Genomic DNA, 25,647 nt, shown 5'->3' on the forward strand with positions numbered 1-25,647 from the left:
TCTCCCGACTATGGTTTAGGAGTGATTCGGGAGCTAGTCGGCTGTACTCGGCTGGCGTTCGGCTGAGTCGGCTGGCGTTCGGCTGGCGTTCGGCTGAGTCGGCTGGCGTTCGGCTGCTCCATCCGAATGTTTTGAAATGTTCAAAACATTCGGCTCTGAACGGCAACTATGGAATGGGTCGGTTGGTGGTCGGCTGGTGTTTGGCACGGTCGGCTAGTGTTCGGTTGGTGTTCGGGAGTAAGTCAGCAGTCAAATTAAATCTTAACCACGCCATAAACATTGCTGATTTACTCCCAGCTTGTTTCCAACTTACCAATTATTCACTCCAAGACCTTAGATAAATCTCTGCTAACTCATTCCCAAGCAAAAAGACTATTGCCAGAACGTATAGACGAATCACTCCCGAACTTCACACAACCGACATCCAGCCCAAAGCAAAAAGACCCATAAATGCCGCACTGGAGCTATATGTGATCTAAATTTGATCTCTTGGTGATGTTTACAAATAGAACAAAGGACATTCTTGATTAAAAACGAAAATGAGCACTCTTTTGAAAATCGCTGATTATGTCTATTTCAAGTCGAAAAGGGGTCGGCAATCGGTTGGGGATCAGTCAGGAGTGATTCGGCAGTCTGCGGCTAGAGGTCGGGATGGTTGGTGATAGGTTAGTTAGCATTTGGGACACAGTCGGGAGTAAGTCATTTACTGGTCGGTAGGTGTTCGGGACATGTTCGGCGCTAAAAAATAGGCGTGGCCTAAACTGGTCAGACTACTCCCGAACTACTGCCGACTTGGGTCGGCTAAGAGTCGGCTAGTGTTCGGGAGACAAAGTCAGCTATGTGTAACCTAGGCATTAGCTGAATTAATTTTATAACATGATTGAAAGCAGGCAGTATGCCAGGTAATTTGGTGCGATATTTTGTCATTTTTTCTCTGCTCTTTGCCATGAACGATTAAAGGAGCATTCCTAATAGTTCTTTGATGTGTTTTCTCTGTGTTTTGCTGACCTTGAAATATTTGTTACCTCCAGTTCCGCCCTCCCAGTCACCCATAATTTCTGGCGACGTTGGGCCGCGTCTTGCCGGTGAAGGGCTCGTTCTGTCCTGCCTGTCGGAGGGGGGCCGGCCTCCTCCCCGCCTGAAATGGTACAACGGCACGGAGCAGTACGTCCTGCCCACCAGCACACCCGGCCAGAGCGCGGGGGTGTCGTCAGCCTCGCTCGACCTGGTCGTGCCTCAGCTCCAGAGGTGGGACAATGGTGTCAACCTGAGTTGTGTGGCAGAGCAGGTTCTACCTGGGTTGACAACGCGACAAACAACTTCCAGAATGCTCCAGATCAACTGTGAGTAAATTCACACAGCTGAAATACTTACAAAGGATAACAATAACAACTTTGTTGCAGATATATGCCCGAGATCTCAAATCATGTAACATAGAAATAAGAATGATAAGACACAATGTCAATGACACTACTTCTCATGGTATACTGTATTCTAAATTCTACATTATACTTTGTATGTGGCATTGTTAAAATAAGTTACTAAAATTTGAGTGCGGTGCCACATTGTCCTCGTCTGTCCGAAAGCAAATATCTAAAAAAATCAAGCTGGTTTTGAATTTGACTTCTTTTAGGCCAGACGAATTTACTTGTATAATATGTGGGTTCCTGTATATTTATGCTAGTAGAGCTGGGTTTTTTTAAAATACAGGAATAGTTGGAAAGTACAAATACAGAAAACTATACACTTTGGTAAGCATATTCTTGGGTTGTCAAAACAGCGCTTACTCCCAAAGCCCCGGTATAAAAAGATGGGTAATCCATCAGCAGTGTCGGTTGTGTTTGTGTCAATGCGCAAATTGCACTAATTGCCAACCTCCGGGGTAAGTGCTCATCTAAATGCAGGAATGTACCTTTACACTTGATACCGAAGGTCCTGATCCTATATCCTCGGCGTCAGGACTCGCTCTGACATTTCCGAGCGTTAGGCTGTGAATTTGTCATGCATACATATAAAGAAACATGAGGCCCAGAACCACCAAGGCCACGCCGTAACGTTTCCTGGCTGCCCCCTGGAATAGCTACTCTTAGTTGTGAAAGTGACTAAATGTTCCAAATACAGATATAAACGTTTAGTTCCAATGAGATTTCTGACAGTAGAAAAATATAGTAATGGGGTTATTAGATATAAATTTCACCCACTAGACTATTAAAAAATTCGAATTATGTTACGTCTGTTGTTATCATACATCTCATTTTACAAGCAGTTACGGACGACGTAACAACCCCAGCATTACAAGACCCTTCTGCAGTAACGCCCAACATTTACAAAGAATTGATCAATAACAGTTTAGCCCGAATGCTTAACACTCGCAGCCTATAAAGCATGAAGAACATGACTTTTCCCTCAATCCCACGTCTGGGTTCAGAGCAGCGGGATCGTCCGCTCACTTTACAGCAGGAAAATTTATATCAGCTATTTTACGCACCCTGGGCAATATCGCGGTGAACTTTTGCCACGACAATTAGGTTGACATTCACGAGCAGGCCATCCTCTTCTCGCGCACGGCGGAGGCATTTTTCACACCCAGGTGAAGTCACGCGTCAGGTGGGGGGCAAGTGTGAGGGAATTTGTTCAACATAAACCTCCCAGCAACTTAGGAAGGGGATATTTTCGGGTCGTGGTAACAGCGGAAATCTACATTCAACTTAGCACAGACTAGTATTGTCAGTTGTTAGATGGTGTTACAGACGGCTTATTATCATATAGCAAATTTACATATCCACATAGGAAATGTATATGTATTCACAATGTAATCCAGTATCGTACGAAAAGACCCGGGCAGTTTGGGCAACGTACCAAGGATTGGGACAACTCCAACTATTAAGATTTTATATTAGATCTGTGACACACAAACATAAATGATGTAGTAACTAGTATGAAGGGTTGCGAGTTGATGATGAATGCTGCCTTTCCAGATCCCCCGACGGTTACTCTGCCCGTGAGATCCGTGCGGGTCGTGGAGGGAGACCCCGCCAATCTCACATGTCTGGTGGAGAGCAACCCTGCGTCTGTCTTACAATGGACTAGAATAGGAGGAAAGTCTCCGTCTAGAGCCCAAAGGAGGTATGCTATGAAGATCAATGTAACCGTTTATGTTTATGAACAAGATACGTATACACAAATGGGGGATATATCTTTTAAATGATCTGTCAACTTCCATGTCTCCTACCACTTTACTTTAGCTATAATCATCATGCAGTTTGCACTCTGTGTGAGAGGTTCGCATCAGCGCCTAGTAACCATCAACTAAATGTGAAAAACATGAACAAGGAATTTCTAAACAAGGCTCTCTGTACTTACTGTGCCTCTGTCATACCAATGTATTGCAGGTTCAACTCTGGGCCATGACGTTAACGTGCGGAAACTATTTACCGTGTAAACTTGTATGATTATACTTTTCCTCCGTCTGAAGTTCCAATCAACATGCTATTACATAAGATATTGCACTGAGTTAGTCGAGTGCTGATTCATCACTACATCAATTGCTAGTTTATACCCCTGAAAGATGCCATTTTCTGCGGTGTATACTAAGTAGAGACAGTCATTTTGCCTTGCCCTGCCTCCGTAAGGGTGAAGAAGATGAAGCACTTCATTACCCCAAATCACCACAGGCTGCCGTGCAATGGATTATCGGGGGCAAAGTGCGATGAACTGGGGGGTTCACAATCCCCTGAAGTACTGTAGAGCTGCATTAATGCTCAATTCTTTGGCTACTTGGTGGAAATGGCGGCCAATGTCAGACCGACGCTGGGTCCCCGGGGGAGGTTTGGGTGACCTACACGACTTCTTAGCGTCGAAACAAATGAGGTAGCAAAGCCTACGTAGGTACACACATTCGTTTTATTTATGAATCTCGGTGCCATGAATTGAAATCGATCCCGTTGTGTGTTTAGGGGCTACACCCTCAGGATCCCCCGGGTGTCTAGGGCGGATAGCGGCACCTACAAGTGCGTCGCTGACAACGGGGTCGAACCGAGAGGCGTGGGAACTATCAGCGTGGAAGTGATATGTGAGTACAAGTCGTGTGACTTGCCGTAGGCTACGTTTCAATTGGTATTTTTGTGTACCTGAGAGTCGGCTCCGAGAGCCTACATCTCCAACCTGACATCGACAGCAAATAGAAGACAATTGTTCAAAGACTAGAAATCATATCACGCTACGCTCAGATGTAACAAACTGTCCGCTAAATGAAATTTAGTAACAAAGATGATTTTATCATCATTTGTCTGTACGACGGGGTTTCTAAACCTGCGACCTTTGTTGACTCACAGCGCTAGCACGTAAAATAACAAGTGACAGTCCGGTCTTTTTTCTAGTGGCAAACTCTCATTCTTTAATGCCAAAGACACACAAAACCTAAACAAGCATACATTTGCTTGCTTACGTTGCTGAAGGCTTCCATTGGAATTCATAAGGACGCCACTCCATGCCGTCTGAGTTGTCTGTGGAGTAGTATATCTAGAGTCCAAATGTTGACCCTGCGCCGGATCTCTGCGTGGGGACCATTTAATATTTGAGGTCCGTCATTTTCTGGAGGCAGCGGGTATGGAAGTGTTCGATGGTGCGAAAGTGGTTTCTACATGGAGTCTACATTTCACTTGCTTACATTAAGACTGAGATACAAACTGCTCAGTAAACAGCACCCTTGTTCTTGCTGGTCGGTTTTCTAAATACTCGCAATCTTGTCAGGAGGAGGCAGATACCCGTCCCTGTCTGTTTACGTTTATAAATGTCGCAGTTGGCACTTAGCGTTGATCCACTGTACGTGAAGGAGTTCCTCAGAGTGGTGTCTGTTGGGGCTGTGTGGGATTATTCTAGACTCATGGTTTCAGCCTTTTCAGTGTTAACACTGAGCCCAGTGTGTGAAATGTTCTACATGGCATTAAAGAGTCGAAGATATCGGGTACAATCCCACCACCTTTCATGGCACAATTTTCTCCTCCGTATTATACCCTTACCTTTACTCCGTCATGCAGTGAATACAACGCAGCTAAGAACTTTAAGTGACTTTAAGCACTTCCCGTAACAGAAGTCGGTTTACCGTGTAAATGAGGTCTTGATGTTGCTGCCTGCATTTCCCTGGCTCCCTGCAAATATCATGCCTCTGGTACATCATTCTTTTATAAACTCGGACTTACTTTCTGGTAGCCTATGTTCAGTTTTGATTAGTCTAAGCAGCAGTATTTTTATGAGGACTTTCCCAGCACACAACACTAAAGATACCTCTTTCTTCTTTCTTCAGTCTATCCTATCTACATTCTTATCTCAACGTTAGAGCTTTTTACATTCCACCAAGAGTTCCAGACAGCAGTGATGAATGAATGAGCGACTGACTCACTCCAAGCTCTTTGGATTTCTCCTGGCATTCCGTCAGGTCCTGTGGCTTTGTTACACTTGAGAGAGTTCAGTGCCATTCAAACTTTACTTACTGTTGGCAGATCGTTCGTCTCTGTCATTGTTAGGAGCTCTGAGATGTCTTTCAATGCTGTTGTCCAGGTCTGTATGTCTATTGAAGAGTTTTTGACAGTGCTTTGCCCAGTGAGCAGGACTGACAGCTTTGTCAGTAATAAGACTTGAACCGTTCGCGGTCTGAATGGGGAATTGTGCCTTTGTCCACACATTGCTTTGAGAGTACTGTAGAGACCCTGTTGGTTACCACTTCCTGCAAATCCATATAACTCTTCGGCTAGGTTTGATTGTCAGTCGTTATTCATATTCCTAAGCTCGTGTCATGGAACCGTAGTGCGTTGGTTTGGATACTTGATCCAAGCAATCTACGGAAGTGGTGGTCAAGGTGCCGGGCACACTTCCCGATGCTTCAGAGAGATGTTCCGTGCTAGAAGGAGTGTCATTGAGACTGTCCGGCGGTCATAAAGTGTTCAAGATACATTTGTAGCTTATGCCAGACATCATATGCAAAGAGTTTTTGAGTTGAAGGAGTTCTCAGTCCACACCCCCTTTCCAAATGAGAGCTCCGAATCCAAGGGGAAGGCTAAGAAGACTGCTGTGGGCTCTGATCTATGATCCTATGGCAGCCTGTTGAAGTAGTGTACTGGGGACGGGCGCGCTTGGAGCCAGCATGTCCACCCTACATCGTCCATGCAATCACATCTTTTCCCAAACTCTCTAACAATTATTGTGCTTCAGATATCGCAAATCCTAATAAAGACATACAAGCGTCCATGAGTTCATTATTCATTTCTGAACGTAGCCAAAGTCAATAATCTAAATCATGACACATTGTCTAACATCACATGATAATGCGTAACCATGACAACCAAGGACTATCGATGTGTTTTTCATTTAAAAAGAATCGAATTGAACGTCTGGCTGAACATCAAAGCTACCAAGCTCTCTATATTGCATACATCGATTGTCGTTTTTGCCTCACCATGTGTGTTGCCCCATAGTAACCCATTAATTGTGCAGCTATATATATCTCATCATTATTCTGCCCTGGTTTCAGGTCCTCCTCTCATCAAACCAACGTTTGAAGAGCAAGTCAGCGTCCTTTTCGGTCAGGACTGGGAATTGAAATGTGTCGCCGACGGAAATCCGAAGCCCACAATCAAATGGCGCCGGAAGAACAACCGGACTCTCCTAGACAACCCATTATCCCTGTCACCTTTGACCTACCAGACAGAGGGCCTGTACGAGTGCGTGGCGTGGAGTGATAGATTCCCGGAAGTTTCCAGAGAGACCTTTATCAATGTCATGGGTTAGTGTTGGCATGCATATGTGCATGAGTAGGCCTTATAGCACACGACATAACATTCAATATTAAAGGCAGCAATATGCTTTGCTGTTTTTTATCTATAACACTTAGGACATGAAATTAGACATACAATGTATATTTCCCTATTAATAGTGTTAGTCTGTGTTAACCATGAAAATATTCATAATCATTATAATTCATTGCTTGGTTATATTGGTTGACTTGTACAGACATTGCAAAATATCAACCCAAATGAATTTTTGTATGGCTTAATAGATATGATTAACCTCATACTGATCTTTTCAACTGACAAATCAACACCGTCCTTCCACTTAAGGCAGACCAGACGTCCTGGCAGATTCCGCACCCGTCCTGGTGACAGGGGGAGACACGGTCAGGTTAACCTGCCACATCACCTCAGACCCCCCTCCAGACTACGTCGACTGGGTCTGGAAGGGGGTCTCGGGACACCAGAAAAAGTACCGGCCTGGCAGGACGGGAGACATCACGGTAAAGATGAGCGGAGATGCGCAGAGCACGTTAACCATCGGCACTGCGGATCCCGTGCACAGTGGGGACTACATCTGCACCGCCACCAACATGTTTGGATCAGATCAAGAAAAATTTAGGGTAGAAGTTTCAGGTAGCTATCTCTTCACCTCTCCATATATGTCATGCTGTGTCTCATCTCACCGGGGTTCCCTGGGATCTATATCTCCACATAAACTGTTAGGAAACAGATGTTTCCCTTTATGTCAGTGTTTTTCCGGTGCTAAAACTGCTGAATATGTTTCCCTTCTGTCTATTCTTCTCTTTCCTATTGTACTGGTTGACAAGATTTACAGTACTTTTTCTTGCTAAGCTCTTGAATATTCTGATTGACTGCTCGTGCGTACACACTGAAAAGCGTATCCTTACGTGGGTGGTCATCAATATAACATGCCCTTTAAGATGAATTTTCTGTCTTAAATAATGTTGACAAACGACGCAACGGTTCATACCTCATCTTGAAGGACGTGCGTAATAATATCTGTGATAGATGGGATACATCTCAAATTCATAAAGTTCGGAAGTTGCGTTATAGCGGCCCGTTTGTGAAATATTAGCAACAGTCGTGTGCAGCATATTGCCTGCTTCTGATGGGATGTTTGTTTAATACGCCGTTGCAATTTCATTAAGGAAAGTGGAAGTCGTTGATGATCCAGGCTATTTTAGATGCGTTTTACGGCTGTATGATATAAGCCTGCAGCAAATCAAGTAATCCCCATTAAGAAATTAAAAACCCGCCTACACGTACACCGTACGCTTTAGAGTGTAAAACATTATCAACAAAAGGAGCATGTTGATCTTACAAGTAGATTCCTTTCTCCATTGCCCTGTTTTGTTCTCATCTGTAACTAAGGTTATGAAGCTCCGTATTTAATTGATTGTTGTTGCAACTACAACTGAGCCCCATCTTTAATTCTAATTTGATCTAGATGTTTCTTTAGATATAACAATCCCCTTTAAAATTGCATAAGACTAATGACTTGCTTTATCAAGGTCCACATCTGCCACTGAATCAGTAGGGGGACCTGACTTCTTAGGGCCAATGATAAAGTGTAATGAAACGCCATTTACTCTTGGTCGACTAAAAATTCCTAGACATACAATATCCGGGAAATAATGGTGTTAATGTTATACGTCGATGATTTTGTAGTTCTTGTAGAACTAAACATATATTTTCTCTTTGTTTTCTCAGAGTCTTGGACGGTACTCATTGCTGCCATTACAATGGGCATTGTCGTTGGAATCCTGATCGCCATTATTGCCATGTTGTGTCTTAGGACTAGAAAAATGTGGAAATATCGACACAGGAAAGCTGGTAAGCACTGAATATTGAGGAAATGTGATTTGTTGTGATATGATGGAACGTAATGCGTAGTCATGCGTTATGAAACACTGTACTGTGACGGAATTTGGCGTAATGATGGATAGTGGTTATTTTACGATATGGCATGATGAAGTGTTTTCCGGTTCCTTTTAATGTAATGTAACCTTTAAAAGTGCTGACATGTGATGTTACACGTAGAAATGTACGAAAAATTAGGTCATCATCCTGAACATCTAGATACAAAAGATAACAGAAATTTGCATACTGAAATGGGTTTGTCAACAGGAACGGAATGTACGTCTTTATGGGAGAGATGTGTGGTGTCATTTGAACTAGGGTCAATAAATTAGCAACTGTGGTACGTTTATACTGTCGGCAAAGCGTACAAGGATAATTTATTGCTGCTTAACTGATGGAAAGTTCCGTGTTCCTCAGCAAATCTTTGTCACCGTCTTAGTGTTCGGACTTGGTCCGGTACAAAGGGGTTGACAAAGGTTGTAGATCTTCTCATACTTAGAAAGTGTTTTCTGTCACCACAGACAGTGTAACGAGGCCGTCTGAGTCCTTCTCTTATTGTGCACCCACTGATAACGATGTCAGTGGAAGGATGATATCTAACCCTCTGGGGTAGGTTTAACATACGTATCTACTATTCAAATCTATATCGCGTGTACAAGCTGTTTCTTACGAGCATTGCCAATGTACTTGTAAGGATTTCAGTTGATTTTTTTCACCTTTTTTTTAATGTCCTGTGACATACCACTACTTCTGCGTATTGAAATTGGCTCTTTTGGTCATTGGCATTTGTTAATCACATTACTTTAGACACTTTTCAAAGAATTATGTTATAAAGTTTTTGCCAAAATACGCTCCAAAGGGGAAAATGTGCCTGACACCATGCTAAGTGTTGTTGTTTTTTTCAAATCCACTTCAGAAATCCTCGAGGTGACATACCAACCGTGTGTGCGAATGTTTTTGAGCTCCAACCGACAGGAACTCCATCCAAGCACTTCTCTCCCCTTGTCAATAGTGACAGTGGCGATATGCACCCCTGCTCACGTAGGTATCTACAGCTGTACATGTATTGTTAAAGTTTGAAAACGATTCTATATTAAGGTAACTCAACCTATTAGTACACAATGACGTATTAATGTGAATGGTTATCTATATGTTTTCAATGATCTTTATTGTTTGTTTTTTAATTCATTCGCATATATTACAAGGATTAAAAATAAATTCACATACAGAATAGATACACGCAGGAACCTGAAACTGCTCATGACAAATGTACATTCAGCAGGATTTTGCAACGCAGGACGAAGCTGAACCTCGGGGCAATACAGCTCTGGTCCCGTAATCGATTTCTCTGACATTGAAATGTGGCTTGTTGTTACCTGTGCAGAGATGACGGTCCAGTCGACGAACAGTTATTCACCCCTGACGGGCAGAGACATGGGGGACAGATACGTCATCAACCGGCCCTACTACATCAAGGACCTGAAGCTGAGAGTGGCTGTTCCTGACCGTGTACGTCACAGTTGTAGTTGCAGTAATGTTGAGCCGTAGCGTTGGCTGCGTTTGCAGTAATGTGGAACTGTCACGTTGCCATACGTAGATTTGCAGACATACAATTATGTCGAAGCATTATATTGGTTTGATCCGAAATAGAGTTGGAAAACCAACAGTAGAGCGTATTCCAAAACCAGTCATGCCATACATAAATGTGATACACATGAAAATTGCTGAGAATGAAGCTACCTGTACATTGCTGTAAACGAAGTTTCCAGTATCTTGAATGACTACGGTATAAGGTACAGTATAGAGTGTATAAATTCTTACTTTTTTTCTTAAGGTACCGGATGGAATCGAAGATGGTGCCAATGACGAAACCTTAAAACTGACTCCGACGAAACACAGGAACTCCGACACAGTTTCGAACGGGACTGGCTTTTCGAAAGACTGCCATCCAGTCGTGTAACGCACCGAAAAACTGACAGTAACTATGGCCAAGCTGTCTTCTACAGACCACAAGCCTTTAACAAACGAACATGGAAGATGTGAGTGCCTTTTGAAGGAGTAACTACTTCAGCGTGAAAGCTAACTTCTGCTGTTGGGCTGGACTTTATGAACATTTTGATACTTAAGTCAGAATCGATGAACAAGGCAAGCTGACAACGGACATTTGGATGCAACGATCTGGTTGCAACAATCAACTATGACTAAAGATTATCAGGTCCTCTTCTTCAATTATTTTGAATACAAGCTTTTCATCTTCGGCTTGATAACATGGTGATTGTATCCTGCTCATGACTACTCGAGAATTGGTAACTCTGCAATCAAACTTTCCAGTTGGCGGAAGTGCTCGCCGCTCTGACGCAAACTATTCGTGTGGAAAGCCAACCAGATCTTCTAAAATCCATGTAATTAACTTCATCCTGAAGCTAATAACGAATCTAATACGTTCTTCTTCCCCGGGCGTGGAAGCGGTAAGATGAGAAATCGTACTAATTCCCAACGAGATGAGCTTAATAATAGTATAGACACCAGCCATGTTTGATGTGTGAGAACAGGCGCCGAAGGACGCAATAAGGTCGGTATTCCAGACTTACTTATCGAAACAGTATCGTATTGAAGACGTATCTTAATGGAGTGAGAACTCATTTTTTCTTCGCCACTTTTGAGATCTATTGCACTGTATACTGAAGAGGTGTTTTGATATTTCTTTCATGTATGAGTAGACAGAAATATGCATCAGTAAAATGTCGAGCTTACAATCTACATTGTCTTTTGGAGCTTCTGCTGGGTACATAAATAGAGTGCGTTGGTGTTATTTGGTCAAATATAAGACTGAAATTCAAATTTCTCTGGGTTTTGTTAGTTTCTTTCACGCTTCCAGGGCTGCGCGATGCCGCGTTGCAGTTGATGATATTCGTTCACGATCGATGAGTTGCACGGTGGGCGGAGAACGTTCCCTCGATCGTTTCCTTGGACATTGCTCACAAAACAAAATATTGAGTCTTATCTCGGGGTGGTAAGAACAACGAAGTATTGAAATGAGATATTGAGTTGCTGCATGAATTCACCAGTAGTCTTGTATTATTCATCGGACTTTTCAACGATCCACGGTCCCTGTGGTAGACTCTGCCAGTACATAATGACAACTACCTTAGCTTAGAGCTGTCTAACAACCCCCATCAAAGCCGTTTTCCAAATTGGATTTTGAAGTTGAAACATTGGTAGAATCTGGAGCTGACAAGTTAGCTGTCAACAGCGCTGTGTGAGTTATTACCAAGTAATAAGTTTAATGTGGAATACCGGGCAGGAAAATTGGTTGGGGAAGTTATTCTTCTTTTCCAATTCCCCGGACGCTGTAGAGTCTTTTAAGACCGGCACGTCCGTACGGGCTGTGCAGTATCCAGGGTCTTACATGTTAATGACTCTATCAGCCTCAATCTCCACAAGGCTTTACAGTCTTATGTATGCGACAAAGGAACACACGCGCGTGATAAGGGGGATTTCCATCCTACTGGCACTACCATCGATTTTGGTCACTCTTAAAGATGAAACGAAAACGACAAGGTTGAGCTTAGTAACGTAAGATGGCAATTGACATTCACGGATTAAAGATTTACATATGGATGAAAATATAACCACGCAATATCCAGTTGAGTATATCGCAACAACTAAATGGCAAACGTTTCCATGGGTGACTGAATTATACTCAGCTAATAAATGAGGAAGAGTAAATTAGCTTTAGAATTGTTTCTATTATGAATTCATTTATTCATTCTCGTCATTTTTGTCGCAGTACTGTAGCCTGACCATTTCTCTTAGCAATAAAACTCTTCAAATTGCCATACAATCATAGAAGCAATTTGAATTTTCATTGCCGGGCTATTCTCAGACTGTTAAGTTGTCTAAATTTTATAGTGATCTATCGAAATTGCATCTAATGTCTGACATCCTGGAGGCCAGAAGCCCTGCACAAGTATTCATCGTACCTAGCCAATGTAGACTCTACTAGAATTAAGATGGTGCACCGGTGCGGCACTGCGGGGTTCGAAAGATTGCTCAACGAATTCAGAGATGAATGAGGAATTCTCTTACGCTTTTCTCTTACGTTTCTCTTACATTTTGAGTCATACCTTTACGTATTACGCAAAATCTAAATTATACAATATCTAAATTAAAAGATGACGAAAATAACACAACCATGCCACAGTGAACGAACCCCGCAGTGTCGCACCGGTGCCCCAGGTGCAGTGAGATACCACCATTACTCAGCACCTGGCGTATTAGTGACGATATATATATATATATATATATATATATATATATATATATATATATATATATATATATATCGTAAGAAGAAGAGGTAATTCGTGAAATCCAACACTTTGAAATCCAACACTTGTATTTGGAGCCTTTGACGTGATCCGTGGTATCGTGAGCCATGATGTCGTATTGCTTAACTGCCCTATAAAAATGTTCATAAATCACCCAGTTCTTGAACATCTACAAAATGGGGCGAACCATCCCTTGCGTTTGGCTGCCATCCCACCCCCAGTCTTCAGGGACAGTGTAAATAATTCCCTTCGATTATTGACACAATGTTAGCGATGTACAGTTCTAGTAAATTCCTAATTTTCTCATCCAAAGTAGGAAGCTTCTAGAGGTTGACCATACGAAAATAGCTTTGGGGAATTAATTACGAGGGGTGATCAATAAGTTCTCGGCCTAACCCAGAAATAACATGCACAACTCAGATTTTGAGGCACAACTTCATAGTATGAAGCCTTTTATCAATATCCTCCAAATTACAAATCATTGGAGTCATTACTTTCCCGGCAGTCGTTTTTTCTAGAATAGATGTTAAGTGGCGAGAAAAAGAAGGGTGAAGTGTGATCAGACAATTTGACCCGCACACCTCAGGTTGCAGATCAATTGTCCACTTGTTTTTCGCTATCCCTTATCTAACGTTATTGGGTGTCGCCTGCAACGTAATGATCACAATAATTTGAATTTTGGTACACATTTATATAATGAAGACTTTATACATGTACGCGGGGTCTCTGCTTTACCGAGAAATAATAAGCACAACTCAGATTTCGAAGCATAGATGTCAAGTATAAAGTCTTATATGAATATGTACCAAAATTCAAATTATTGTGATCATTACTTTGCAGGCGACACCCAGTAATGTTAGGTAAGGGAGAAGGAAAATACGTGGACAATTGACCTGACCTGAGGTGTGCGGGTCAAATTGTGCTGCTGGAAGTCAGACACCCAATTCGTTTTGCTTGAAATAGGAAGAGAATTATTATCAAACATTTTGACACTGTCTTTTGTTAATTTACGGCATGGGGAACTCGACCCACACATGCCTGATCACAATTCACACCACTTTTTTCTCGCCATTTACCTTATGATTTGCAAGAAACGAATGCCTAGGCCTGTAAAGTAATGTCTGCAATGATTTGAAATTTGGCGGATATTGATAAAAGGCGAAGTTGTGCATCAAAATTTGAGTTGTGCTTATTATTTCTGGGTTAGGCCGAGAACTTATTGATCCCACCTCGTACAGGCAATGTCACTGTTTCATGTCGAATCTGTTGAATGTTTGTGTCTTGAATATTTCTTTGGGATCGTCCAAGAAAAGGAATAAAACAAAGCAATGCCATCAATAACAGAAAGTTATAACATAAATAACAAAACATCAAATCGTTGCAACTCGTGTCTCTCTCATCACCCATACACACACACATTACTCGCTCCCCGATGGCGTGAACTTATTTCTTCGGTCTATTTATGACGTTAATGGGGTTTGATGCTTTAAATGGCGATGGCACCCGGAGAAATTTATCGAACGAGGATTAATGGCGGTGTCAGACGTGACAAATGGCCAATTGAATTAGATCCCATGGCGATGATTGGGCGACCGAGCCGCGGAAAATATTAGGACGGACTGCGTCGCGACAGTGATTAATGGAGCCCTGAAATAACCTTGACAACCGGCCTATCGGTCTGCCCCCGTCCAGGGAGCCAGGAATATCAGGTTTAGAGTCGACTACATGGCCGAGAAGGGGGCTCTATGAGACAACATGTCTCACACTCAATGGGTCTGATACTTCACAGAAGCTCATTATTTCCGTATTCATACATCTCCGACCACGTAATGTCAGTAGTGTCATCTTAAACCTCATGGGTGACTGATCATTTCGCAGTTTTATGCAAATGACATTTTTATCAAATGGCAACTTCAATCGTTCATCACGGTATCCCTGTAGTACACACGGAATCAGGTATTTCATCATAACTGTTTCATGATTTTTCCAACCTAGTTAACTACGTTCGTTTCTACCGACACTGGCACATAATCTACATAATGACTTTCTAGCACGTTTGATCAATTGCTGACGACACGTATCCACAAGATCACGTGTTTATGAGATCACGTGTTTGTAACTTTCGCGAGTTTACGTTCTGAAGTGATTAGTCACCGAAAAAGGCGACAGTGGTCGTGAAAAATTTTATCCTTGTGTACTTTTGAGTTGGAAGAAAGTTTGAGCATTGTACTATGACTTGAAGAATGACCACGTGAAAGCTGCAAGTATTCAGTAAGTATTTCGGGAGTCGTTATTCCTGTCACAGAGGTGGCACCTGATCGTGGACAGGGGGCCGAGAGACGTTATCAAAGGGCAGGGTTGAAATTGGTCCTGCGATCAGTCTTATTCTTTTGACATGCTCGCACTCCGACATTTCATCAGGCTTGAACGGTATAATATCCGGACAGAAGTGGTGAGATGGCTTTTGCTGACCAAAATCTCAATTGCTGATCGACGGAAGTTTTTCTGACTTTTTTTCTTAGATACAGTCAATTCAAAGGTAGATACAATAGCTTCTGAAATCCTACAGTTGTTAATCAAGTAGTTCAAAGTAAAATATTGTCTTGCTAATTTCTCTTTTTCTTGACGAATTCCACCCCTGACAAAATTAGTATGAGGCAATTATGAACAGGATTATTTAAGCTCTAGGTTAAAGATAGTAAGGTATTGGTGTTTCAGATTTTTCAGAGCAAATAAGAAAAAGGAAACCACAGAAATTATGATCTTCAATTGCCGAGTCCATTCACGATAGGCTGGCTTACAGCTGTTGCGAAAGACATTACGGTAAGCCCATGCGAGAACTTTCCACTCAGACCACCCCTGCTCTCCCTCAGTTACATCAGATCACAAATGGTCCGTTCAACCTTGTGGCAAAGTTAAACTCAGATGACGGGGGCGCTTCTTTGCACTTCTGATATGCAAAAATCAATCGCCAAGAGCTGTGATGGCTGTCCATCAAATCCTCAATCATTCTCCTACAGCAGAGTACCGTCAGTCATTTATTCCTGACTGTACTCTGCTTTCCTTCCCTTTTGCCGGCGGTATTACCCGCCCTACTTATTACATATTAATGAGCTTGCCCTTATATGGGCAGTCAGCCGTTGGGGATCGGGCGTTGGCATGGTGAGCAAACAAAGTCATGGTAATACGTAACATGATTGGCTGATAGCTTCCCAGCGGCCTTTGCGAGACAGCTTCCGACAAAATGAAGCCCAAGGAAGGCCTGTTCTCTGATTGGTTGACAGCTTGTTTGTGGCGACAATCATAATACCCGTAGGTAGGGCCTGGGACAGCAGGGCCCCATAAGGTAGTGCCGTTGGGGACCGGGCGTTAGGAGGATGATCCTCAATATGTGTACACAATTTCCTCCAAGGTACGGATTCGTCGATACACCATGTCTATTACCACCCTCCGTATATTACTACCAGTGTGTAAAATAAAACGACACAGCTATATATAGATTGGACTAGGCGTTCATTTTTCACAGGAAAGCTCTCGATTTTAGAATCGAGTATCTGAAATCATGATGTATAAGTTAGTGCCACAACAGGCTTTGCGAAAATGCTTCTGCTCGCAATATTTATAACGTCGATAGCCCGGCTGGGCGAACCACTTCGGACGCTTTAAACGGTTAAGCATAGCCTAAAGCCTGACCTTTTTGCAAAGGATAAAACATCAGAAAACGTCTGTAAGGGTCCGTGTTATCTGACTAAGAAAGTCTTATCAGTAGCGGCATCACAGAGCTCTATTGCTTGTTAGCTGCATCTATGTCTAAAGACGTGCACTCCTCCATAAGTACGCAATCAATACTCATCAATCATAAACAGTTAACAGTTGTGACAGTTGAATGAGTATGAATGCGCATGCAACTCTAGAATGCGTTTGTGAAAATAAGACATTGCCTGTTGCATACTACCGACAAGTATATTCCGAAGACTTTATTATTGTCATCTTGGATTAACGTCTCTTCATACCAAGTGTGAACGTGAAATTACAGATCGATTTAGCCCTGTAGACATTTGGTTAGCAGCCTTCATGGCTCACATATCTGTTGGAGACATCAGATTCGGCTATATCACAATACGTGACGAAGGTATCAATTCGTCACTACTCATTAGCTTCGGAATAAGCTTTAATCATATCAAAGTCACGGTGGCATTTTACTCAGGATGAAACACTTTTTCGCTACATACAGACAAAGCTCGTAAGAAATAGAATGATAAGACCCAGAACAAGAAACACATAAGATGTCTCAGTTGTGTACTAACTCAAGGCTGGAGGCAGCTACTTACTGAATGATATACCAGCCAAGTGCACAATGGCCCCATGCACCCAAACCGTTGTATATTCAACCGTTTGCAGGAAACGTTCCGCCCATAGATGCCGTGAGCATCTCTTTTATTAGATTTTCCCCCGGCAGTGTTGCACTCGAAATCGCCTCTTACGACCCTCCTTTATACTCCCGGGGGGAAGAAGAGACACGCTTTGCAAAAGAGCGGTAAAAGCAGCTCGAAGAGCCATTCGAGACCACTTAGGGAACCATTTGGTACTTGGAAGCCTCCCCTTTGGCCCTTAGGGCTTAGCGTGGCTTTGCTACATCAATGGTAAACATACCATAAAATGGTATGCCGTGCAAGGTTGTGTAAAGGTGGCAAAATCTTTGAAAGCGGCCATGTAAGCGTAATAGTCACTTGCGTTATTATTCAAGTCAAGGGAGCGTGTTTAATGTGGCAAATAATGTTATCCGCTAAAATGTACCTCAAACGATTTAAACATACAATGGGTTAAATAAATTAAATGGGCTAAGTAAAGTAAATAAGCTAAATAAAGTAAATAGGCTAAATAAAGTAAATAGATAAAGTAGTACAATGCGCTGTACTGTATATTTGACCAAAGCTTAACTTGAAAGTCCAAGAATTTTTGCCAATTTAATTTGTTGGTTCACGAATTCTTTTGAAGTGAAAACAAAGCAAGCGGAATTCGTAAATGCAACAGGCAGGGAGGAAAACGTGAATATGAACATGTCCACTCCATAAACCTGAGTACACAATGGCACACACCTGGTCCACGGGCTTTGTTTTTACTATGTTTTTCCACTTAAGCATCTTTTTTTAAATCCATGAACTAAAATTAGTCTGATGAAATGGTCAGTCGAAAATTTGAGTACGTCCATTTTTTTGTATTGGGCAGTTCAACTATGATTCAGAAAATCACAGAACGCTCACATGTTGCACAAAATATAGACAGATATACATAGATATCATCAACTTAATATCACTTAAGGTGGTTTATCACTGCACTTGAGGCAACTGTGCGGCACTGCGGGGTTCGTTCACTACATTTCACTGCGGCACTATTGTGTTATTTTTGCCAATTTTGTATAATCTAGGTATTGCGTAATGCGTAAAAGGATGATTTAGAAGACAACAAAATACACAAAATCTAAGAAAAATCGTTCTTTATCCCAGAAATTCTTTGAGTAATCTTAGAACCCCGAAGTGCCCCGAGTGCAGAGAGAAACCACATGTAATAGCCATCTACTTCGCTTTTATACATGAGCATTGCGAAACATCAGCAGCAGCATTGTATAGGATGAAATTGAAATATGGGGAGCTTCAAACGAACTCCCGCTATCCATGAATCAGTAACCAATGAACACTGACAATCTCTCCAGGAGATGCTGAAATATCAAGTGACTACGCACTTTTACTCCAGACATCACCTTCGCCAGGAGGTAACACTAACTGTGACTGTTAAATCCGGTTAAGACATGGGCTTTATAGATCAACCCGTGAATGACAGCTAGATATACTGATGGAATTGTTCCAGAAGAAAAGTAAGTCTAGGTGAACAGTTGTCTACAGCTGATTACAGTCACAGAGAGACTACTTAACTTTTACACCTACACACTTTTACCGATGTACAGAGCTGCCACGCATGCTGCCTTGGGAATGCCAAGAATGCCAGGGTTCTACTTTTCACAGTAGACATGTTCGCTATCACTATGAATAACATGTTTGCTTCGAGAAGACAATGTATTCGGGCCGTCTTCCTTACGTCTTTGTATGTTAATGCTTGTCAAATTCAGTTCGTGCTAGACATTGGGCAATATCTTAGAAGATGAAACGAATATCAATTCTGAATTGATTTTCCCTGTTTGATATTGCTTTTCATCAATATCTAGTAGACATGTTAGATTAATGTCATCGGTACACAACTATAATACTGTCGAATGTTTAGGTAAAAGTTTCATATTGTGCTGGTATTTTAAAGAAGTTGAGCTATAGGTCGAACTAACATCAAGTTAAGCTCCACATGGTCAAAGTCAACGCTGTCATTTCTGCCCAGCGGAAAAGAAAATATCTGCATTCCACTTGGCTTCAAGAGTAACATTCAGTAAATACGTTTAATGCAGCTGATGATAAGCAAAGACGTCGTACTTATTTGAAATGAATCGCCCTACTCGTGGGAGGGATAGCAACCGGCAGAGTAAAGTCTACCTTCAGGAGAATATAATCTAGGATATAACCGTGAAGCTCCTCAGCATCCCAGCCAGAAGAATCTTCTTGGCATGATACATTTCAGATCACCGTCATTGCAGAGAGCGATGAAGCCTCGACAGAAGGACATCAGGCGCCTATGATCTCAGCAAAGCCGATGTTTTCCAGATGTATGTGGACGGATGACTAATTGGACAGAACTACGCTGGAGAGGGTGAGATGAGGACAAGAAGTATCTGTCAAGCATGTAATACAGACCAGCACATACACAATCAGATAGAATCAGAATCGAAACGCCTCGCGTAGTACGATGAATGGGTCTAGACAGACTTTGAAAGTTCTCATTTACTGGCAAAATTATACCGTGGGCTTGCATTAAATCGAGTCATGGATACATATGTCCCTGCAGCATTCGCTTTGGCTTCACCAATATTACGCACGTAAACTGGATTTGAAAACCAATTACCGGGATACGTATTGCGGACGTAGAAAGCCCAGTTAATGGGTGATGTCTACATGTGGCGTAACGTTAGCTAAGCTGTGGGATATGCGCTGTGTCTTCCAAATCTCACACTTTAGAAAAATCGATACAAAATTCCGCGTTAATAGCAGAATACATTTCTCAGCAGGACAAATTGATTATATTCCCATTATTCAGAGATGCCTGCTACTGTCGCACGGTATCTGTCATACTACAGAAGGCCCCGTGGGGCTAACGTTCCATTATAGATCTTCCTATGTTGTCGCCAGGATGAATGTCTTAAAGTAAAAATAACAAGTTATAATGTCTTCTTCTGTTTCAATTTTGTAAACAAAGTAATGAAAGAATTATATACAAAAATAGATTAGTGTATCAGTTGTCTTATTTGTCTACATGTAGTGACTAACGTTATTGGATGATAAGTCTTACTTCATACAGTGTTGGGAAAATTGAAAATCAACAGCGGAAAGGCAATGTATTTTGGTTACATTCACCTTAATGCACATCTGGTTACATCAAAGCCTTCACAATTATTCATGTTCTCCACACCAATGTAGATAAACTGCCATGTAATTTTGTCAGGTTTGTGAAGCCGACATGCATTTCAAACACATTTTTCATTACTTACTTTCAGATCTCAGTCGATAACCTCGGACAGGCATGGAACAACTTCTTAGCTTGGCGCCACTTGGAAGACTTCAAAGACTTTCAAATTAAAGTCTTATCAACTCAAAAATACTGCTAAAAAAAGTGCCAACAATGCCAGCTTCGAGCGGGGTCGGATTTAATTTTACGGGGGTGAGTGGGAGTGTGGCTGGTTCCTGATTCTCAACGTTGGCTAGGTTCTCTTGTACCGGAAAAGAATTCGCCGAGGTAGGGAGTTCGCCAAAGAAGGAAGTTTGACGCGAAAAAGGAGTTTGCCCCCCCCCCCCCCCCCCCCCCAAAAAAAAAAAACCCCCCTAAAAATCTGCAATGGAAGCTACTAAAAAGTTCCTCTGTTTAAAAAGTTTTATAAAAAGTATTTGGCAATGGGTGGCAGGTTCTACTTTAGGTCCCCCGCTCCCCCCCGCAAGACAAGTGGGCAGACCACAGGTGCTAATAATGCAAAGCCCCCCAAAACGGGCGCAGGTGTAGCGAGAAGTAGAACCGTAATTGTTAATCGTGTAGAAACATTCAGCTTCCGTCAAGTCGTTACGACACAAGGAGCTCCTAAGTGACGAGTTTCCGAATCAAGATCCTTTTAAAGTGTAGGTATAAATTTTTCAATCGTTATTATTCTTACCTTATAACTTAGACATGAGATGACTTGTAAGCAGCCCGTAAGAGGAATGGTGACTTCTAGTCTATCACGACTACTACATTTAAGGTACATAATATGTACATTTACAGATTCAGGTAGTGAAAACAGAGAATAGCGCAATCAAACATTGACCATAGACGGAACTCAACCTCGCTCTTCCTTGTCGCACAACAATTGACCAATCACTCAGACAGTCTCTCGAGATACCATGATTGCGCTTTCCTGGTCAAACATGTGGCATAAAGCAACTGTAAAAGTTCTTTCGTACTCAGCTACTGCCATCGTACATGGCTTTGAACAGGTTCCAGGCTTGGTGATTTATGTTATTTTATTGATATTTGTTTGCGGAAATGAAAAAAGCAACTCGGACTCTATACTCAAACGGAGCATCAAAAGGCTACCAGGTAAGATGCTAGGATGATGTTTGTCGATACATGCAATTATTGGCTGATGACATCCATGATCTCTAACGTTTGTCAAGCTTCAATAGCAGTGAATGTCTTGCAAATGACTTTACGATTAGAGGGCACATCGGCCGACTGTGTTTGCCCTCGCCTGGCAAGGTACCCGTGATGCGAAGGACGTAATGAAAGTGCCTGGCTCAATTTATGGTTGAAAGCAGTTAGCTACATACCCAGCTGATATTTCCTTTAAATTTGAATTCGTATTTTCGCTGATTTCACATTCTATGTTGCAAAAAAAACATTTGTTTCTCCGTTCCATTTTTCATTGTCGCTATTTGGTTTGTTTATTCTTGAACGGATCCCTTAGATTTCGAGTATTCTTTGCTTTCTATGACACCTTTGCAACACGTCGTATAGTCACATCCTATTATACGAACATGAGTGGGGCGGCACAACCTACTCCAGAAGCTGACAGCTGTGGCAGCCTACTAATAAGAAAGAAATGATTGTGGGCATGACGGATTGAATTATTGATGACGAATAGGCAAACATACACCAGTAGCACAAGTCACGCTTGATTGATTTAGACGCAGACTCATATCAATCGCACATATTCAGCACGGGCGCCACACACTCATTACGTGTCCAAGTATCAAGGACAACCCCAATACCCGGAGGATTCTGATGAATGTTGACATCAGAATATAAAACGATGGAAGTTCTTGATGATGCTCTCAGACTTCATCCAAGGTCATTGCCTTCGGGATGTGTCTATATGGGACTTTTAATGTCGCATATGATATTCTGTGGAAGTCTCAAGTGCCAGATAAAAGAAATATTTCAATGGTGCATATGATGGAGATAACATTGACATGATCAGAAACGAGGGTGTTGGATAATCTAATTCAACAATGGAACATATCCGTGGAATGTTTCTTTGGCCAATTCCATCGAATCGGGTCCTGGTCTGGTGATGTTGTGTACAGTAATAAAAAGGCATCAGTTATTAAATCGTTTTGCAGACTAAAGCTTTACCAAATCCCAAGTCTTCTCCCAACTGTGACGGGGGCGATATCGACTTCCAACAACCTTTGACCCATGAGAACGCACACGTGCGACCAGTCACGTGTCCAGATCAATTGGTATAGAGACCTGAAGAGGACTGAGTGATACAGTCGAAGATTCTGGTGCGTCCAATTCTTTTGTTGAAAAGTAGTTTGTTCATAACATCTCCATACTTTACGCATGCGGATACACATAATAGAACGTCCTTGAAACTACGACTTAAAAGTAAAAAGTAAAAAAAACTCATAGTTGCTACAGAAACAACGCTGGATTCTATGGTGCAGTTATAACACCCGGAATAGTACATGTAACACGTATAAAGTCAGTAAATGGAGATATGTGGTACAATGAAAAAGAGAGAAATGAAAACTCCCCACCTCTCTCAACTTTTAAGTGCGCAAGTCTTTGAAAACTGTTTACAAGGCTCTTGTAGGGGGCTATTTGGGACATCGTTACTCTTGCGGCGACAGAATTTATTACTCCATTCTGCAGTATTCATCTTGTTCCTGTGTACATTAGAGAAGCATCAAAACGTCGAAACTGGCTATTTTCGTCAAATTGATTTCCCCAGAAATACCAACACCACTAAAACAATGCCATTAATCTGGCCTCGCAATAAGCACGGCGAGGTTTCGGAACGGCAACAACCGCAGCTGAAATGACCTGATGCCTGAAGAAGTCATAAATTTCCATCGTGGCTACTTTCGGGATCCCACGCTGTTGTTGATGGTAAAATATCGCCGATTAAAATGAACTGCATTTTACTTCCAGGCAATACATCACATTGCCATAAAACGTAGCGCCAAGATTGCCTGACTAATACATGGGTCAGACGCTGTGACTGCAGCAATTTACTTTCTTCGCCACCTTTAGACTACAATGTACTTGTCAAAGCTACTAATGGGTGTGAATAACAGGCTCGCACCAGAGGATATGCCTTTGGGAAAACTTTGCGATTTATTTTCCACCCGGTTCATTAATTTTCTGGTTGTCACCTCTGTGTCTGTTGTTTGTTTGTATGTTTGTTTTTTTTGTAGTCGTGTGTGTCCACAAATCCGCAATTGGCATGTGGATACGTATACTAGATGCGTCGGATACACTAACGGGACATTGGATCAAAAGTACGAGGTTCGAGAAATTTTATAACAAATGGAAATAGAGTAACTTATAGGTTCTTTAGGCACAATCAATGAGTACTTACTTCGAAAATTTGTATGTCTATTAGACACCATCATCAGGGTAGAATGACTGGAAACTACTTCTTGGAAGCGTTTTTAGTCCAGAGTTTTCCGCAGACGCCTAATGTATTTTATCCATGGTGTACCTGAGAACTCAGAGGTTATTGAAGATGAATTTGAGCAAAAAAACTTTTGAAGTAAAGCAAGAAACTAACCCAAAATCTGAATATTTCAAAGGGGTGTGAGATTCCGTAGTTGTCTTTAATACCTGAAACACATTTTTGAGTGCAGCTTTACCTATACGCTTTAATTTGGACAAGCAGTATTGGAGACTACGTGCGTATCCAATGATGAAGTCATTCGCGAGAGTGTTGTTTCCAACATACGACACTTGGTGGATCAGTCAACACTTCGTAACTCACGAATGTTTGTATGCCTAAATCCATTTTAACGATTGATACATCATCTTTGCAATTAGCGTCCTTGATAGCAATTGAGTTTCTGACCTTAGTCAAGACATGTGACCTAAACGCAATTATTTGCACACCCATATCTACATTAGGGTCTCGGCAAGGTGAGATGCCTCATCGGACTTGATTATGTTAGATGCCAATCTCATCCAGGCTTTAATTGCATGGTGGCGATTAGATGAATGAGCTGTCCCAGCAAGCTTGTTTGATCAGACAGCTTTCGTGGCATGTGATAGTACCAAATTACCATTACTGGACAAAACAGTTTCATTCAAACAAGTTGTGTATGTGGTGGAGATTATTTATTCTCATGTTTCTTTCGTGTTGAATACAAACACATTTCCACTAAGTCTTATGCTGTAGTGACATTGTTTTAGGGAAACTCAATTTATTTCAGTATTCAGAATTTACTGCATATCAATTTTAAATACGCTCATCTTTCCTATCATACCCCGTAACTAAACAGAGAAGGAAACGTAAAATAGTGTGAACCAAAGGCATAAGAATGTGATCTTGGTTTGTTTGTTTGTTTGTTAGATTGTTTGTTAGTTAGTTAGCTTGTTTGTTTGTTTGTTTGTTTTGTTTGTTTGAACCTTTATTCATTAGAGAGAAGCTCAACTGGGCCTACAGGCTCGGTCTTCGAATCACCTTTAGATATATAGATGTAAAGCTTTGCGTGATCGATTTAATGCTTTTAGTCTCCAAACCGACTCTTGTTCCCTGTCACGAAGTTCTGTGATTTATGACGAGTATCGTAATTACGCCACCTACCGCGGAACATGTATGAGCAACACCCAATGGCGCAACACCAGACCGCATCGACAGGCACAGCAACGCGTCTGGTAAGCAATCAATACAACCAATCCAACCATGGATCTTTTTATCTTCTCAACATTCATAGCGGAAATTAGCAGCTTTCAGAAACGGTACACTGCTATGATAGCCAATGTCGTCATGAGCAACTATTCACCAGTGTGTCGTGCTAGAGTAATTCAATGTAAGCATCAGAACAAGACTTAGATACATAGTAACTAGTATTGAAAACTGTATCAGGAAATTTATATCTCAACGTTAACAACGGAAGAATTGTTTGTCCCACTCCCACAGCTTGCAGGCAGCCTAAACCTACCATCAACAGGTATGAGCACGAGCTGACAACAACGTTAACCCGACTCTTTGTTTACTCTTTTCTCCTATCTCATCACAGCAG

At 41.8% G+C, this 25,647-nt stretch overlaps 1 protein-coding gene across 1 annotated transcript; it reads left to right on the top strand.

Annotated features, from left to right (window-relative positions):
• The first annotated feature begins 967 nt into the window (after positions 1–967).
• LOC118423586 (kin of IRRE-like protein 1) lies at positions 968–11,499 on the top strand. Its single transcript, XM_035831799.1, has 10 exons — positions 968–1,343; positions 2,979–3,126; positions 3,957–4,072; positions 6,530–6,781; positions 7,116–7,421; positions 8,520–8,642; positions 9,191–9,278; positions 9,586–9,710; positions 10,054–10,178; positions 10,504–11,499. Exons 1-10 carry the CDS (start codon positions 983–985, stop codon positions 10,627–10,629), a joined length of 1,770 nt encoding a protein of 589 aa, XP_035687692.1. The 5' UTR covers positions 968–982; the 3' UTR covers positions 10,630–11,499.
• Positions 11,500–25,647: the final 14,148 nt, after the last annotated feature.

The sequence above is a fragment of the Branchiostoma floridae genome, chromosome 9 (assembly GCF_000003815.2).
Source record: "Branchiostoma floridae strain S238N-H82 chromosome 9, Bfl_VNyyK, whole genome shotgun sequence".
Classification (NCBI taxonomy): Eukaryota; Metazoa; Chordata; class Leptocardii; order Amphioxiformes; family Branchiostomatidae; genus Branchiostoma; species Branchiostoma floridae.